The sequence below is a fragment of the Jaculus jaculus genome, chromosome 7 (genome assembly GCF_020740685.1).
Source record: "Jaculus jaculus isolate mJacJac1 chromosome 7, mJacJac1.mat.Y.cur, whole genome shotgun sequence".
Lineage (NCBI taxonomy): Eukaryota > Metazoa > Chordata > Mammalia > Rodentia > Dipodidae > Jaculus > Jaculus jaculus.
Window position 1 is genome coordinate 49,777,662 of NC_059108.1, and position 17,783 is coordinate 49,795,444.

At 38.6% G+C, this 17,783-nt stretch overlaps 1 protein-coding gene across 5 annotated transcripts in view; it reads left to right on the forward strand.

Moving 5' to 3' along the window:
• The window catches only part of Usp45 (ubiquitin specific peptidase 45), a 122,385-nt gene extending 106,489 nt beyond the window's left edge, over window positions 1–15,896 (forward strand). For all 5 annotated transcript variants that reach the window (XM_045155013.1, XM_045155011.1, XM_045155012.1 and 2 more), the window contains 5 exons: window positions 688–1,372; window positions 3,010–3,104; window positions 9,007–9,093; window positions 13,871–14,024; window positions 14,845–15,896. In XM_045155013.1, the coding sequence (XP_045010948.1) occupies window positions 688–1,372; window positions 3,010–3,104; window positions 9,007–9,093; window positions 13,871–14,024; window positions 14,845–14,975 (1,152 nt within the window). In that variant the 3' untranslated portion in view covers window positions 14,976–15,896. The remainder of the gene's footprint in view (window positions 1–687; window positions 1,373–3,009; window positions 3,105–9,006; window positions 9,094–13,870; window positions 14,025–14,844) is intronic.
• The last annotated feature ends 1,887 nt before the right edge of the window (window positions 15,897–17,783 follow it).

Below are 17,783 nucleotides of genomic sequence, written 5' to 3' on the forward strand. Positions count from 1 at the left end.
TCCAATACCCATATAAGCCAGATATACAAGATAGCACATGCCTCTGGAGTTCATTTGTAGTGGCTGGAGGCCCTAGTGTGCTCTTTCTGTCACTCTCTCTATATATCTGCCTCTTTCTTTCTCAAATAAATAAATACATAAGTAATTTAAAAAAATTTCCAGTGCTGCAAAACAAACAACAAAACCAAAGTTCTGAAAACTGGCTGGAATAGAATTAATTCTACTTAAAGATCATCTATTTATTAAAACAGACTTTCAAGTTCAGTAACTTTATTAAATAAAGTTAGCATACGGGAACTTGTATGTTATTCTAACCTTTATTACTTATCATGTGCTGTTTAATAGACCAAATATATAATGATGCAAATAAAATCTTAATTATAAAAATCAATAAGTATGAGAACATTCGTTTTCCCTCACTTACAGTCCTGTTATACAAAAATCCTGTCCCTTTCTCACAAATAGATAACCTCTGTTGTTAGTTGAATAAGTACAAGTTTACTTTTTAAGTTAGAACTAGTTGTTAGTATAACTCCTATTGTTATCAGTTTAGATAGATTTTGGAATTAGATCTCAGAAAAGTTATGTTTACTTAATAATTGTGGAATATTTAAATAGGACTAAATGGCAATTATTTTCAATAAGGTCACAAAATTCTTTTCTCTGAAAAATACTGTCAACTTACAGAATCAACTAATGCATGACAGAAAACATATAAGAAAACTGTCATCTGGAGAAGAGAAAACTGTTGATATTTGTCAGAAAAATGAAAACCTTGATGTGAACCGGTTTGCAAGCATCGTGAGTACTGAGTCATCACTCAACGAAAGCCCTACAGATGGCAGTGAGAGAGAAGCCAGCCATTCCGAAAGCAGTGTTGATGCCGACAGTGAGGCTTCTGAATCGGAAAGTGCTTCCAAGCAGACCATGCTGTTCAGATCTGGGGGTGATTCCTGTGGGCACACAGATGGGCACCTTCATCACACAGATGGGCACCTTCACCTCCCATCGCCAAGTGAACTGCCATACACTATGGAGACAGACAGTGGAGACAAGGGACTGGCCGAAGCGATTTCTGAACTTTGTTTGAGCAGCTCAATAATTGGAGTTAGAGATTTTAACAGAGAAAACCAACCACTAAATATTCCAAATAATTTATGTTTTTCAGAGGGAAAGCATATGAGGTTTCCCAGTGCCCAAAATGCTTTTCAGACTCTTTCTCAGAGCTATGTCACTGCTTCTAAAGAATGCTCAGTTCAGTCCTGTCTGTATCAGTTTACATCGATGGAATTACTGATGGGCAATAATAAGCTGCTCTGTGAGAACTGTACTGAAAAGAAACAAAAGTACCAAAAGGAAGCCAGTTCTGCAGGTAAGTATCTAGCTTATGTGTTTTATTTATTTTTAGAAATTTATTTTTTTAATGTTTATTTATTTGTAAGCAGAGAGAGAGATGGAGAAAAAAAGAGAAAGGAGAGAATGGGTGCACCAAGGCCTCGTGCCACTGCAAACAAACTCCAGACACATGTGCCATTTTGTGCATCTAGCTTTTCATGGGTACTGGGGAATCGAACCTGGGCTATCCGGCTTTATAAGTAAGCATCTTTAACTTCAGAGCCATCCACCTAGCCCTACTTTGTTTTATAATATTGATGGATCATTAGTAATTAATGGCTTATAGATTCCAACGGAGTACCCTAAGGCCTGTGTGTATTGAGCCACTTGGCACAGGCTTGTTTATATATGTGTATGTAGCAGGCAGCTTCAGGTTCACTCAGATGAACTTTCAGACTAGACACAGTTATGGAGGAAGGGATATTTACTGAAGCTTACAGATCCAGGGGAAGTTCCATAATGGCAGAAGAAATTGGCCTGCCTTCACAGGTCAAGCAGAGAGAGAGAAGCACAAACCTAAAGGTCAAAAACCACAGCACACTTTAGGAACTCCAGCTAGGCACACTTTGCATATCTTTAGATTGAAACCTGAAACTCACCACCACACCTTAAGATCACCCAGTGACATTGCCTCCAGCCAGGTGGCTACAGATGCAAACTACAAACAAATAAACAACTGAATATATTGGGGGCCATCTATTCTATTCAAACCACCACAGTGTGTGTAAGTGTGTGTGTGTGTGTGTGTGTGTGTGTGTGTGTGTGTTTGTATGTACATTGGACATTGGCTGGGAAGAGTAGATTTCAATGAATGTTTGTTGAATAAAACTGAAGAGCAAGAAGCACACATCTCTGTCCTGAAAGTATAAATCTATATAATCTTACTTGAGGGATCTAGCTATATAAAATCTTTATGAAAGAAATATCTCAGGGCTGGGGTAGTGACTCAGCAGTTAAAGGCAACTTGTTTGCAAAACCTGCCAGCCCATGTTCAGTTCCTTGCCAATCTGTAAAGCCAGAAACTCTGGCATGCCCCTGAGAGCACACATACATACATGCATTTAGTCAATTTGTTGTAAACTTAAGATATGTCTATGCTATGAATCTAGTGTTTACTTGACCAGAGAAAAGTGAGAATTCTCAAAGTGATGAATTTTTCTTCTTCCTCTTCTTTTTGTTTTTTTGAGGTAGGGTCTCACTCTAGCTCATGCTGACTTGGAATTCACTATGTAGTTTCAGGGTGGCCTAGAACTCATGGTGATCCTACCTCTGACTCCCAACTGCTGGGATTAAAGGCATGCACCACCATGCCTGGGTTCAATTTATTTTTATTTGAGAGAGATAAAGAGGCAGAGAGAGAAAGAGAGTGGCCTCCAACCACTAGAAACAAACCTCAGATGCTTGCACCACCTTGTGCATCTGGCTTACATTGGTCCTGGGGAATTGAAACTGGGTCATTAGGTTTTGCAGCCAAGTACCTTAACCACTAAGCCATTTCTCCAGCCTTTTCCAATATTTTATAAATGGGGCATGAATTCTTTATAAATGTTGGTCATATTAAAAGTAACATATACAGTGGAATTTTACAAATAAATTTGTTATATTTTTGTGTAGAAAAGAAAGCAGGAGTTTATACTAATGCCAGGAAGCAGTTGCTCATTTCTGCAGTTCCACCTATCTTAATTCTCCATCTTAAAAGATTCCATCAGGTAAGAAAGTCTCCTTAGTAGCATAGTAGCAAATTTCATGGTATGTCTTGTAGAGTCCTGTGTCCTGTGAAATATTGTCAAGGATTAGAAAATATTTATGGAATTTAAAGACTTTGTTATGTAAGATTTCCTGTTACTTCAGCCATAAAAGTTCTGGTTGTTTAATTCAGGGTTGGGTGTGTAGCATAGTGTTAAGGTGTTTGCCTAGCAAGCATGGGTGTAATTTCCAACATGAAACACACGCAAAAATTGTTCAATTCACAATAAAGCTGTAGGTCTGGAGAGATGGCTCAGTAGATAAGGTGCTTGCTTGCACAGCCTGACAGCCTGGGTTTGATTCTCTGGTACCCATGTAAAGCCAGATGCACAAAGTAGCATATGTGTCTGGAGTTTTTTTGCAGCAGCAAGAGGCCATGGCATGTCCATTTTCCCTTTCTCCTTGCAAATAAATTAAAAAATATTTTTAAAAGGGCCAGGCGTGGTGGTGCACACCTTTAATCCCAGCACTGGGGAGGCAGAGGTAGGATCGCTGTGAGTTTGAGGCCACCCTAAGACTACAGAGTGAATTCCAGGTCAGCCTGGGCTAGAGTGAGAGACCCTACCTCCAAAAAAAAAAAAAAAACCACAACCCCCCCCAAATTATAAATAAAAGATCTAGATGGTAGGAACCTACATGATGTGTCTGAGTGGCATGTGCACATATGTGTGTTAATAGAGATTATGAAGAACAGTACAAGGAACAAAGAGGTAAAACACATACTCCTTTTTTTCTAAGATTTTATTTTTATTGATTTGAGACAGAGAACTCAAACTGCAAACGAACTTCAGATGCGTGCACTCCCTTGTGCATCTGGCTTATGTGGGACCTGGAAAATTGAACCTGGGTTCTTTGGCTTTGCAGGCAAAAGTCTTAATCACTAAACCATCTCTCCAGCCCTTTCTTCTTCTTCTTCTTTTTTTTTTTTTTTTTTGGAGGTAGGGTCTCACTCTGGCTCAGGCTGACCTGAAATTCACTTTGGAGTCTAAGGGTGGCCTCAAATTCTCAGCGATCCTCCTATCTCTGCCTTCCCGAGTGCTGGGATTAAAGGCGTGCACTACCACGCCAGCTTACCTTCTTTTTTTCTTTTTTTAAAGATCCTTACTGAGCTTTCACAATTCCACTGAAAGTCAGCTTGAACTGAGAAGTGTGGGCTAGACTAACACACAAATGCTCCAAGGCAGGGCCTACACCTGCAGAATTCCACAGTGGGAGTCAGTGTTTCTAATGTGTCAGGTTTTTCTCCCATTATTTATGTTTCTTTAAAAAAATATTTATTTGGGAAAAAAGGGGTTGGTGGCTGGAGAGGTGGCTCAGCAGGTAAAGGCACTTGCTTATAAAACCTGATGGCCTAGGTTTGATTCCCTAGTACCCATGCAAAACTAGATGCACAAAGTGGTACATGTGCCTGGAGTTTGCTTGCAGAGGCAAAACGCCCTGACTTGCCCATTGTCTTCCTCTCTCTCTGCAAATAAAAATGTTAAAATGGGTATCCCATGCACATGCATATAGAGGCCTGAGAAGGGTGTTGGGTATCTTCCTCTATCCCTCGTCTGCCTTATTTCCTTGAGGCAGGGTCTCTCACTGAAGCTGGAGCTGCACCATTTTTCTGTTACACTGGCTAACCAGGGAGCCCCAGTAATCCTTCTATCTGTACCCCTCCCACTACTGGGGTTAAAGGTATGCTTAGCCACAACCATGGTGGGTTTTTTGTTGTTGTTGTTATTGTTTGTTTAATAAATATTTTATTTATTTGTGAGAAGAGAGATAGAATGAATGGGTGCACCAGGGCCACCACCGGCAACTGCAAATGAACTCCAGATGCATTCACTACTTTGTGCATCTGGCTTTACATGGGTACTGGAGAATCAAACCCAGGTCATTAGGCATTGTAGGCAAGTACCTTAATTGCTGAGCCATATTTCCAGCTCAGTTTTTTTGTTTTGTTTTGTTTTGTTTTATTTTGTTTTTGTTTTTTGAGGTAGGGTCTCACTCTAGCCCAGGCTGACCTGGAATTCACTATGTAGTCTCAGGGTGGCCTCTAACTCATGGCGATCTTCCTACCTCTGCCTCCTAAGTGCTGGGATTAAAGGCATGTGCTACCATGCCTGGCTTCCAGCTCAGTTTTTTTTTATCTGCATGCTGGGGATCAAACTCAGATCCTCATGCTTATGTAGCAAGTACTCTCACCCACTTGGCAGATCCAGACCTGGCATTTCTACATGGTTACTGGGGATTAAATTCAGGTCCTTATGCTTATGAGGCAAACACTTTATGGACAGAGCTGGTTTCCCAATCCTTCAGATATATTTATTATTTTTTTTAATTAAGTAGAAACTTTATATGGATACATCAAGTGTTGGTACCATCATTCCCCTCCTCCCTGCCCCCATTCCACTGAAGATCCTCCTTAGTAGGATTGTTGGTATTCACCATGGCATTGTGGGTTATAAGTTGTGACAGCAGCAGTCACTCATTGTGGAGGGGGAGCAATACCACCAGATTCCCTCCCACCTGTGGCTCTCACATTCTTTCTGCTTCCCTCTTCTGCAAAATTCCCCAAGCCTTGGTGTGCTTTAAGTCTACTTTATTGTTGAGTTCTCAGCATGAAGAGCCTGAAAATCTGTACCAGGGTGATGGAGACATACACTGAAAATCCTCAAAATGTGCCAAAGCAGAAGTCTAGAGGCTACTGAGAGTTCAACCCTTCAAATATATTTTTAATACAGAAAATAAATTATCAGAAAAACTAAAATGAACTTGGATGGCTCATACCTCTAATCTCAGCACTTGGGAGGCTGAAGCAGGATTGCCATGCACTTGAGGCCAACCTGGGTGATAAAGTATGTTCCAGTCTAGCTTTAGCTACAGAGTGAGATTATCACCAAAAGAAGAAAAAAAGATGAAACAATTAATATTTGATTCAACCTTTGTTTTTGTTTTTTGTTTTTGAGGTAGGGTCTCATCTAGTCCAGGCTGACCTGGAATTCAGTACATAGTCTCAAAGTGGCCTTGAGCTCACGCAGTCCTCCTACCTGTGTCCCCGAGTGCTGAGACTAAAGGCATACGCCACCACGCTCGGCTTGATTCAGCCTTTGTGTCAAAGACTTTCTAAGTCTTAGGGAAAAGATTGATTTATTTTGTGTGTATGTTTCTTAGGGATTGAACCTAGCAGTTAAGTGTAGGTTAAGAATGATCAGTCACATTTATGTCTCAGTACATGGTAACGATGCCAACTGAGCAGGTGAATCTGTAAGAGATTCTGTATGAGCAAGGGATGATCTTGCTAGATTGCAGTAACAAATTTGTTTTGTATTTGGTCCTTGTATCCCCTTTAGAAACAAATCAATGAACTGATGTACTTAAAGGGAGCTATTTATGAATACCTCACTAAGACCCATGTTCTAAAGCTAAGTGCAATGTGAACAAGGCCACAGTTTCATCCAAAGGACTGGGAATTATAGAGAGGCATCCCTAAGTAGTAACTCTGTTTATAGTTTTTTTAGTATTTCTAAAATCTTGTTTCTGTATACTAACTTTAGAGCTATACATCTGAGCTATCCACACACTTAAAAGTCAAGCATCATAGTTTTTTTGTCATAAATATACCAAATGGTTAATTTTGTAAGCATGGGAAGAGTTCGTAAGGTCCAATAAGAAAAACTACCAAAATCCTAATAAGTATAAAATACCAACTGATAGTTCTAAAAGAAGAAGTGAAACTCCAAGAGAATGTGAAACTAGTTCCCTGCCTCCCAGCCAAAGAATGTGAAATAAAATGAGATGTCTTTTGTAACCTTCCCAATAACAAAAACAGCAGTGTTGATAAGGGTAATGTTCAGTTTGCATTGATGACACTAGCTCTAGAAAGCCAGTTAGAAATGGATATAGGTAATGTTTCAGCATATAATTTCACTTCTAACAACAAATCACATTGAAATAGAGATACATAACAAAAATAACTTCCACTTAATAGATCAAGCCAGATGTAAGACTCAACCTAAGCAACCAGTGTAGAACCTCATATTTTAATGACATGGGAAGAAGAGTGTGTCATTCTGTTGGAGCTGGGGTGGGGTAGGCAAGAGATTATATATTAATGCAGATATTTTCCAAAAATTACCCCTAGATGATTAATGTTAGAACCTTTACAAAGTCTTTTCTATTGTGAGGTAATTTTCTCAACTGTGTCTGCAGTACTATTGTGGAGGAAGCATGAGTTTTAAATAATTTCAGAGCCACGTGTGGTGTACTTTCAGCACTTGGCAGGCAGAGGTAGGAGGATCGCCATGAGTTCAAGACCACTCTGAGACTACAGGTCAGCCTGAGCTAGAGTGAGAACCTATCTTAAAAAAGCAAAAAATAAAATAAAATACATAACAATCTCAGAGCTGGTACTGAATGCATACAGAAATCACCTGATGATAAAGGAGACAAAGAAACTGAATACAGTTTAATAATTTTTCCTGGATATGACTTCAGTTTCATGTCAGCTATCATCTTAAACCTTTTAAAGCCCATTTGGAAAAACAACAATCAGTGGGTATATTTTAACCCAGAAAGGTGCTTTTTTCCGTTAAAGAAAGGTAAATAAAAAGGCATTGTATCTACAGTGAAATTATATAATTGGTATGCAATAAAACAACACTAAATGAGCATGGAAGGTTATATGTTAATTTTTCTCCATCTCTGCAGTTCAAATTTAAGTATTTTCTTATTCCTTCAGAGTCTGTCTAGTGCTAATAGTCTACCTGTTAGTTTTTACTACCATCATATAATGTGGAGCACATTTTTTTTAAGTCATGCCTTAAAAATAGAAAAAGAGATAACTAACTTGCTTAAGACTAAAAGGTTCATATAATTTAGGTAATATGTAACATTTACTTTTATGCATGAAATGCAAGTGTTCAGGAACTTTCTTTTTTTCCTTTTTGAGGTAGGGTCTTATTCTAGCCCAGGATGATCTGGAATTCACTATATAACCTTAGGCTGGCCTCAAACTCAGTGATCTCTTACCTCTGCCTCCTAAGTGCTGGGATTAAAGACATGCCTGGCTAAAGTCTTTTTTAGTTTTTAATTTTTTTTTTTTTATTAAGTAGAAGCTTTTTCTGCAAGGTCTGATGAATGAATATCATTTAATTTTAGAAATAAAGCCTGAGCTAGAGTGAGACCCTATCTCAACAAAAAGAAATGATAGACCTCATGAAATCCATTTATACCTGTTTTCTGCCTTGACCTAAATGAGGTTGCTTAATGTTCATTAAGTCATTGACTTAGGTTTGCCTCTTTCCTTGGGTGCCTTTTCCTAATGCAGCCAGTTTTAGTTTTTAGCATATTGATTTTTCCATTAGTGTTGAAAAACCACAGGGGAAGTAATTATTTCCTTTATTGTTGCTGGTAAGATGCCTACGTAAATGCGTAACTTTTGCAGTAACAATATATGATAGGGTTTCACTCTAGATCAGGCTGACCTGGAACTCACTCTTCCAGGCTAGTGTCAAGCTCATTCAGTCCTCCTACCTCTACCTCCTGAGCTCTGAAATTAAAGGCATGAGCCACCCTGCTTGGCTTGATATCTAATTTTTATTTTGTTTTTGGGTAGGGTCTCATTGTCAGGGTGGCCTTGAACTCATGGCGATCCTCCTACCTCTGCCTCCCAAGTGCTGGGATTAAAGGTGTGTGCCACCATGCCCGGCTACTTATCTAATTTTTAATATGCCAAAATTGATTTGACTGTTACTAGTTAAGTTTTATTTATATGTATGAAAAAATTAACTTCCAAAATTCTTTTAGCTTTAATCAACACAGTACTTATATTTAATTAAATTTGTTTTGTTAAAAACTTTGTGTTTTGGTCTTTTCAAGGCTGGCTTGAGTCTTCGTAAAGTAAACAGACATGTAGATTTTCCACTTACGCTTGATTTAGCACCATTCTGTTCTGCTACTTGTAAGGTACAGTATATTAAGATACTTACTATCTTGTAAATGATATGCTTAAAAGCATTCTGTGTTACTTAAAGGCTATGTTTTTGTTTTTGTTTCTGTTCTTCGTATAAACTAATTCTCAAAGGAAATTTTCATGGTGAAGTTAATGAATAATTGTGACACATTAATACACTGAATATGACTTTTTGAAAAACATATTTAATTAATTATTTGAGAGAGAGAGAGAAAATGGGCACACCAGGGCCCCCAGCCACTGCAAAGGAACTCCAGATGCATGCGTCCCCTTACGCATCTAGCTTACGTGGGTCCTGGAGAATTGAACTAGGATCCTTTGGCTTTGCAGGCAGATGCCTTAACCGCTAAGCCATCTCTCCAGCCCTGAATATGACTTTTTTGTATTAAAAAAGCTTTTTATTGACAGCTTCCATAAGTATAGACTATAAACCATGATAATTCCCTCCCCACTGCCATTGTCCCCCCTCAAAGCCACCCTCCATTGAATCCCTTCTTCTTTTTAATTAGTCTCTCTTCTATATTGATGTCACTTTTCTTCCTATTATGAAGGTCTTGTGTAGGTAGTGTCAGGTTATGGATATCCAGGCCATTCTGTGTCTGGAAGATTGCATTGTAATCCCTATCCTTCCTTTGGCTCTTTTCTTTTCACCACCTCTGCTGCAATGGACCCAGAGCCTTCGAGGGTGTGATAGAGATGTGTCAGTACTGAACACTCCATTGTCATTTCTTCTCAACACTATGGTGACTTTTGAGTCATACCAGTGGTCACTGCCATCTGAAAAGAGAAATTTCTTTAACCAGGAGTCAGAGTAACATTACTATATGGGCATAAACATAAAAGAGTACCTACAGGGCAGTTTGTGGGCATAATATATGCATTTAGCCAGCCAACAGCAGGTTTTACTGTCCTAGGGCTCATGACCTCCCCATAGACTTTTGAGTAGGTTTTCAAGACCTGCTATGTATTTCCTCCAGTGGAGTGGGCCTCCGTGAATATGATGTTTGTTCTTTGGGAGAAAGATGAGTAAGGCATTAGGCATTGCTCATGAAAATTCAAGCTGCTTGTTAGCATTGTTAGAAGACGAACTGCTGAGAGAAGTGTGCTGGCTTGTACTCTCTCTTGTTCATTTAGGTACAAGCTATTTAATGAATAGTAGTTAAGGCATTTGTGGAGTTCATGAATATATGTTTTACAAGTTATACTAGTTGTTTAATCCCTTACTAACTACGTGTAGAGAGAAGATCCATTTATAATTGCTTACAAGTCCTTACATGTAAAAATTATATACTTTTTTTCAATATGTTGGTAAAATTGATGACTTTTGAGCTGGGCATGGCGGTGCACCCCTTTAATCTATGCACTTGGGAGGCTGAGATAGGAGGATCACTGAGAGTTTGAGGCCACCCTGAGACTACATAGTAAATTCCAGGTCAGCCTGGGCTAGAGGGAAACCCTACCTCAAAAAACAAAACAAAACAAAATTGATGACTTTTTCTTGGAGGAACCAAACAATTTTAGGACAATATAGTATTGTGTTTATAATTATTGGCTAGAAGTCTAGGTTTTATGGTATGTAGTAAGATTCTTGAATGTATTCTTTTTGGTACATTGGCAGGTCAGTACTGTTAGAATTTGATAAGTAATAAAATTTATTAAGTTCCATGTTAAAATGTGGGGTCATTGTATTTTTTAAAGTTCCTATTGTAGAGAATTTCTAACATATATAAAAGTAGACAGAAGGCTGGCATGATGGTGCATGCCTTTAGCCAACACTTGAGAGACTGAGGTAGGAGGATCACTGTGAGTTTGAGTCCAGCCACAGACTATATAGTCAATTCTAGGTCAGTCTGGGCTAGAGCAAGTCTCTACCTGGGGAGGGGGGATGTATACCGAATATTCCAATGAACCTCCAAGATCAAGTCCTAAAACCTCAGATCTCAGGTCAGTCCTGCCCATCTATGCTTTTTCACTTTATACTGTTGTTTTGAAATGAGTCAAGCATCATTTTAGTCTTATTTCAACATGTATGTCTAAAATATAAGAATGACCCTTAACTTTTTTTCTGTTGTTTTGTTGTGAGACAAGGTATTACTGTGCTTGGAAATGAGTCTAGGGAGGATGGAGAGATGGCTTGGTGGTTAAAGATACTTGCTTGCAAACCCTCAGGGCCCATATTCAAATCCCCAGTATCCACAAAGCAGTCTATGAGTTGCAAATAAATAATAAAATGTTTTTAAGAGCCAAACATTGTGGTACATGCCTTTAATTCCAGCACTTGGGAGGCAGAAGTAGGAAGATTGCCAAGAGTCCGAGGCCACCCTGGGACTTCATAGTGAATTCTAGATCAGCCTGGGATAGAGCAAGACCTTAACTCAAAAACAAAACAAATAACAAAAATAAAAAAATTAAAAGAAATGAGTCTAGTGTATGAAAATAACCATACAATCAAAAGTGTATTTGCAAGGCAGTGTTTACTTCTGCAGGGGGGTGCAGTAGCCATAGAGTCCAGACAGTCAAGGCACACCTGCAGGAAGTCAGCTGGCATTTTTATCTAGTAGCATGAGAGTCTTGTGTGTCATTCTAACTAGTCAGAACTCAACCTCACACTCTCACACAATTGGCTATGATAGAAAAACCACAAAGATTTAAGGGGAAACCTAAAGGAATAGAAGATTTCTGTAACTCTTACCAAATGCAGAAGTAGAAACGTTGGTTTCAAGGACTGTTGACTCTTCTGGTCTCAAGAATAGCTGACTGAGGAAGAGGGAGGGGTTCCTACATAATGGCAATCTTTTAAAAATATTTTGTTTTTATTTATTTATTTATTTGACAGAGAAAGAGGGTGGGGGAGAGAGAGAGAGAGAGAGAATGAATGGGCATGCCAGGGCCTCCTGCCACTGCAAATGAACTCCAGATGCATGTACCCCCTTGTACATCTACTTAACGTCGGTCCTGGTTAATTGAACCTGGGTCCTTTGGCTTTGCAGGCAAATGCCTTAACTGTTAAGCCATCCCTCCAGCCCCAGAATGGCATCTTTTGACAGAAGAAACAGCATCTGCCTCCCTCCATTCCCCTCCCCTCATCTCGCTCATATTTCTTAAACTGTGTAGCCCAAGATGGCCTTGAACTTGTGATCCTTCTGCTTCAGACTCTCAAGTGCTGGGATTACAGACGTGTGCCACTATATATTGTCCTCTGTGAATTTCTCTTTTAGGAATTTGGGTGCTGGTAATTGAATCCAAGGTATCACATATGGCTAGACAAGTGCTCTACCACTGAGCTACATCCCAAGTCTTCCTACACCTTTTAACATAAACATAAATTAAAAAAAAATTAGCCAGGAATGTTGGTACATGCCTTTAACCCTAGCACTTGGGAGGCAGAGGTAGGAGGATCCCTGTGAGTTCAAGGCCAGCCTGAGACTGCATGATGAATTCCAGGTCAGCCTGGGCTAGAGTGAGTCCCTACCTCAAGGGGAAAAAAAAAATTTACAGGTCCTTCCTATCATCCAACATTCATATTTCCAATTGTCTCACAAACTTAATATTTAAAATGAATTAATATGCAAACAAGGGGCCACATGTTATGATTTGATGTCTTTTATTTAGAATTTTTTAAATTTATTTTTGTGTGCATGCATGTAGATATGTATGGGGGAAAGGAGGTGTTCTAGGGTCTCTTGCTGCTACATGAATGCCTATTGGGCTTTCCATGGGTGGCTGGGGATTGAACCTTAGCTTTGAAGCAAGGGCTTTTAACCACTGAACCATCCCTCAAACCCCTTGATGATTTTTTCCCCTATCTTATCCTTTTGTTTTTCTTTTGATGAAATGTTTTGAGAGTGAGAAAGAGGCAGAGAGAGAGAAAATGGGTATGATAGGCCTTCTCCCTGATGCAAACAAACTCCAGACGCATGGATCTACCTTGTACAGCTGGCTTACTTGGGTCCTAGGGAATCAAACTTGGGTCCTTTGGCTTTGCAGGCAAGCATCTTAACCACTAAGCAATCTTTCCGCAGCCCTTGATGATATCTTAATGACAATTTTAGTGCATGGTTTGTTTTTTTCTTGCAGTTTGTTTGTTTGTTTTGGTCTTTTGAAATAGGGTCTCTGTCTAGCCCAGGCTGACCTGGAATGCACCGTGTAGTCTCAGGGTAGCCTAGAACTCAAGATGATTCTCCTACCACTTCCTCCCAAGTGTTGGGATTAAAGGCATGCACCACCATACCCTGCTGTCTTGCAGTTTATTGAAGAGACCATGTCAACTTCCTTAAGTTTGTTGTAATTTAAATTTTTTAAAAATATATTATATTTTTATTTATTTGAAGGGGGGGAGGAATATGGGTGCAATAGGGTCTCTAGCTGCTACAAACTAACTCCAGATACATGTGCCACCTTTGTGCATTTGGCTTCATATGGGGCCTGAGGAATCGAACCTGGGTCCTTTGGCTTTGCAGACAAGTACCTTAACCGTTAAGCCATTTCTCCAGCCCCATAATTTAGATTTTGACATTTGTTCCTCTTTCTTTTTTATTGAAAATAGGCAGTGGTATCAGTGGTATTTATATAAGTCCAAGAAGACTGGAGTTTGCTAATCCTCTCTCCTTTCTTCTCATAATGCTATTTATAGGGAGCATTGTGTTCTTTCATCAAGATTTTCTCAGTGTAGTTTGAATGATTCATTTCTTTTATATTCAGCAGATCTTTACGTTTGCATACAATGTTTCATTAAATGTTATTAATGTGATTTTTTTCTTTGTTTAAAAGAATTTAAGTGTGGGAGATAAAGTTCTCTATGGTCTCTATGGCATAGTGGAGCACAGTGGTTCAATGAGAGGTGGCCATTACACTGCTTATGTGAAAGTGAAAGCACCCTCCACAAGATTACTCGAACATATCACTGGGAGGAAAAATATATCTGGTATGTCATTCTGAGGATATTTTATTCTTAAAAATAAATGAATTTTTAAAAAGTGTTTATTTTATCTTCTTTAAAAGAAGTTATTGTTTCACAGGTACCTCAGGTGGGTTTATTTTGTTAAGTGAAAATTGTGAATAAGAGTATTTTTTAAGTGTTTATCTTTAGAGGTTCTCAACTATCACAAGACAGCTGCTTCCTTTTAGGTGACATGAAGTGACAAAGTCTTTTTAAGGTATTGCAGTAAGTTAGAATTTTACTCAACAGTTTCAAACATTTCTGAAGACGTGTTCAGCCTCAGAATAAAGTTGGTTTTGAAAACTTTCTTTGCTTATGGATCATCAAACTAACTTTGCTTTTTCCTTCTCCCTTTTCGTGAAAATGGTTATTTTATCTGAGTAATTAAGGCTAATATTTCACTAAATATTTAAGTTAAAATGTTATTAACTTGAAATAATTATGAATCAGTCCTATAATATTAGTGATTTGCAAGAATGACTTCATTGTGGGTAATGTCTAATCAATGAAAATGTAGACTCCTAGCCAGGCATGGTGGCACACACTTTTAATCCCAGCAGTCAGGAGGCAGAGGTAGGAGGATCACTGTGAGTTCGAGGCCACCCTGAGACTACATAGTGAATTCCAGGTCAGCCTGAGCTACAGTGAGACCTTACCTTGAAACACCCTCCTTCCCCCAAAGAAGACTCCTAAGATAATATCTTAGCAAAAGATAAATATTGTTTATAATGAATATGTTGCTGTTTATAACTTAGAGAACATAAAACATACTAACTGTAACATTATACTTCTTTTTGTTTCTTAGGTTTGAAAGAACCCGATAATGAATCAGGAGGCCACTGGGTCCATGTTAGTGACACTCATGTGCAGGTGGTTCCAGAATCAAGAGCACTTAATGCACAAGCTTATCTTCTTTTTTATGAAAGAATATTGTAATTCTTTGTTAATTGCTTATGGTTGTTCACACTGGCTCACTTTCACTCTGTGCTACAATGGTAACATGCCTTTGTAGTTGTCTCTTCTGTAGGAATGCACATCCTTCAATATTCCTTACCCTTTTCACTCTTCTGTTGAGACATTTCAAAATAAGTTAAATTCATGCAATGCTGCCGGGCAGGTGGTGCACACCTTTAATCCCAACACTTGGGAGGCAGAGTTAGGAGGATTGCCGTGAGTTCGAGGCCACCCTGAGACTCCATAGTGAATTCCAGGTCAGCCTGAGCTAGAGTGAGACCCTACCTCGAAAAAATAAAATAAAAAAATTCATGCAGTGCTTTCAAAATGATATTCTTAAATGTAAAATCATGTGCAAAAGACAAAAAAAAAAAAGTGATAGTAGACAAACCCCCTTCATGATATGACTCATTATTGCAGACATTCAAAAATGATGCCTCATTCATTCCTGAACACTGTCTCCTACATGTAATAACACCTTTCTGAACATGTATATCTGTGCCATAATTTACTTTTTTGTTTTTATTATTTTCAAGCTTAGCTTTTGTTTTGAGCAATCATAGTTCAATTTTACATGATTGTTATTTTTCGAAAATGTATTAAAATACACTTATAACTATTAAAGAGAAGTTATTCATCCATGTGCCACTCCACTTAAAATCATCTTAGGGCCATTCAGTGATATATGTATATTATTGTATGGGAAACATTCTTGTAATTATATGAACTAATGCCTAATATAACATAATCACCTTGTCCTATGTAATTTAATCATATAAAAAGTATATCTGGAACCGGGCGTGGTGGCGCACGCCTTTAATCCCAGCACTCGGGAGGCAGAGGTAGGAGGATCTCCGAGAGTTTGAGGCCACCCTGAGACTACATAGTGAATTCCAGGTCAGCCTGAGCCAGAGTGAGACCCTACCTCGAAAAACAAAACAAAACAAAAAAGTTATCTGTGGTGCACACCTGTAATCCCAGCAACCGGGAGGCCAAAGTAGGAGGATCACTGTGAGTTCAAGGCCACCTTTAGACTACATAGTGAATTCCAGGTCAGCCTGAGCTAGAGTGAAACTCTACCTCAAAAAACAAAAACAAAAACAAAACCCCTGCATCTGTAACTTTGGTAGTATGGATTTACAAACAGTATATTGATTAGTTTATAGCTTTGAGGTTCTGAGAATATTGAAACCTTTCATAAACATATCATTTGCAGTGCATTTATGCTGAAATTAAGATAATTTGCAAGTGGTCTGCTAAAACCAAAATATAGCCATGCAGAATTGGTAAATAAAGGTTGATACCACATAGGACCATAGGATACTTTGAAGTATAAGGATATATTTGAAGTGTAAATCATAAATTATATTTGTAAATTACAAAGAATGTTAATAGCAAAATAGAATACATTTTTTTACTACTTCAATAAATATTAACATGGCTTTTGTCTTTAACAAGCATTGTTTAATATAAAAATTTCAGGTGAATGGCAGGGAATATAGCTCAGTGGGACAGCACCTACCTAGCATGTGCAAGGGCCTGAACATAAACAAAAAAAAAAAAAAAAAGAAAGTTCAAGTAGACTTAGCTTTTATTTTAATGGGCATAGAGCAGACACCAAATAATGAAACAGTAGCAAAAGCAGGATAGTTTCCTTCTTATAGAATTCAAACAAACTGTCAAAACTTGGTGATAAAAGTACTATTTAAAATTGCCGGGCGTGGTGGTGCAAGGAGGCAGAAGTAGGAGGGTCACCATGAGTACAAGGCCACCCTGAGACTCCATAGTGAATTCCAGGTCAGCCTGGTCAAGCGCAAGACCCTACCTTGAAAAAAAAAAGTACTACTCAAAATTCATTGATGTAGTATTATTGAATTAAAACATAACTGATTGGTTTTACATCCTAATCATTAATGCCAATGAATTGTCAACACTACAAGCAAATGTCAGGTGAGTGCCAGGAAAGGAAAGGACATGTATGGAAACATTTAACCAAGACTGACACTTGGATTGGGGAGATAGCTTAGTTGGTAACATGCTTGTCTTGCAAGCATGAGGACCTGAGTTCAAACCGAGAACCTATGTAAAAATGCTGGGCATTTGTAATTCCAGTGCTGGGAGACAGAGAAAGAGGAGAATTCCGGGACCCCATTGGCCCTGCAGTGTAGTCTAATCACATGAACTCCAAGCCAATGAGAGTATAAATAAAACAAAAAGATAACCTTTTTAACATTAGCAGAGTTACCAGTGTTATGATATATGGATGAATGCTAAAGATTGTAAAAGCATATAAAATATAAATTATAAAAATGGTATTTCATAATTGTTTTTAAGTTGTTGAATTTTCCGGTTTCTCTTGATTTTTTATAGTTTTGTGTGTGTGTGTGTATGTGTGTGTTCATGTGGGTGTGCAGGCATGCCCTGGCATGCATGTGGAGAGGACAGCATTCAAGTTATTCTTCTGCCTTTGCTGTCATGTGAGGCAGGGTTTCTTGCTCTGGACTTTCATTCTACCACTGTTTGCTGCTTCACGCCACAAGCTTCCCTTCTGGAAAATTCTCCCATCTCTATCTGCCATCTTACCATCTGTGTCAGCATGTTGGGATCACAAAAGCATACCACTATTTCTAGTTTGTTAATGTGGTCTGGGGATTGAACTCAGGTACTCTAACTTGAGCAGTGAGTGCTTTATCTCCTCAACCATCTTCCCAACCTCACTTATCATTGGAAATGGAGACATTTTTGTTTATCTGTAGAGCACAGTTGTGTCCTCTAAAAGGAAGCTTAAAA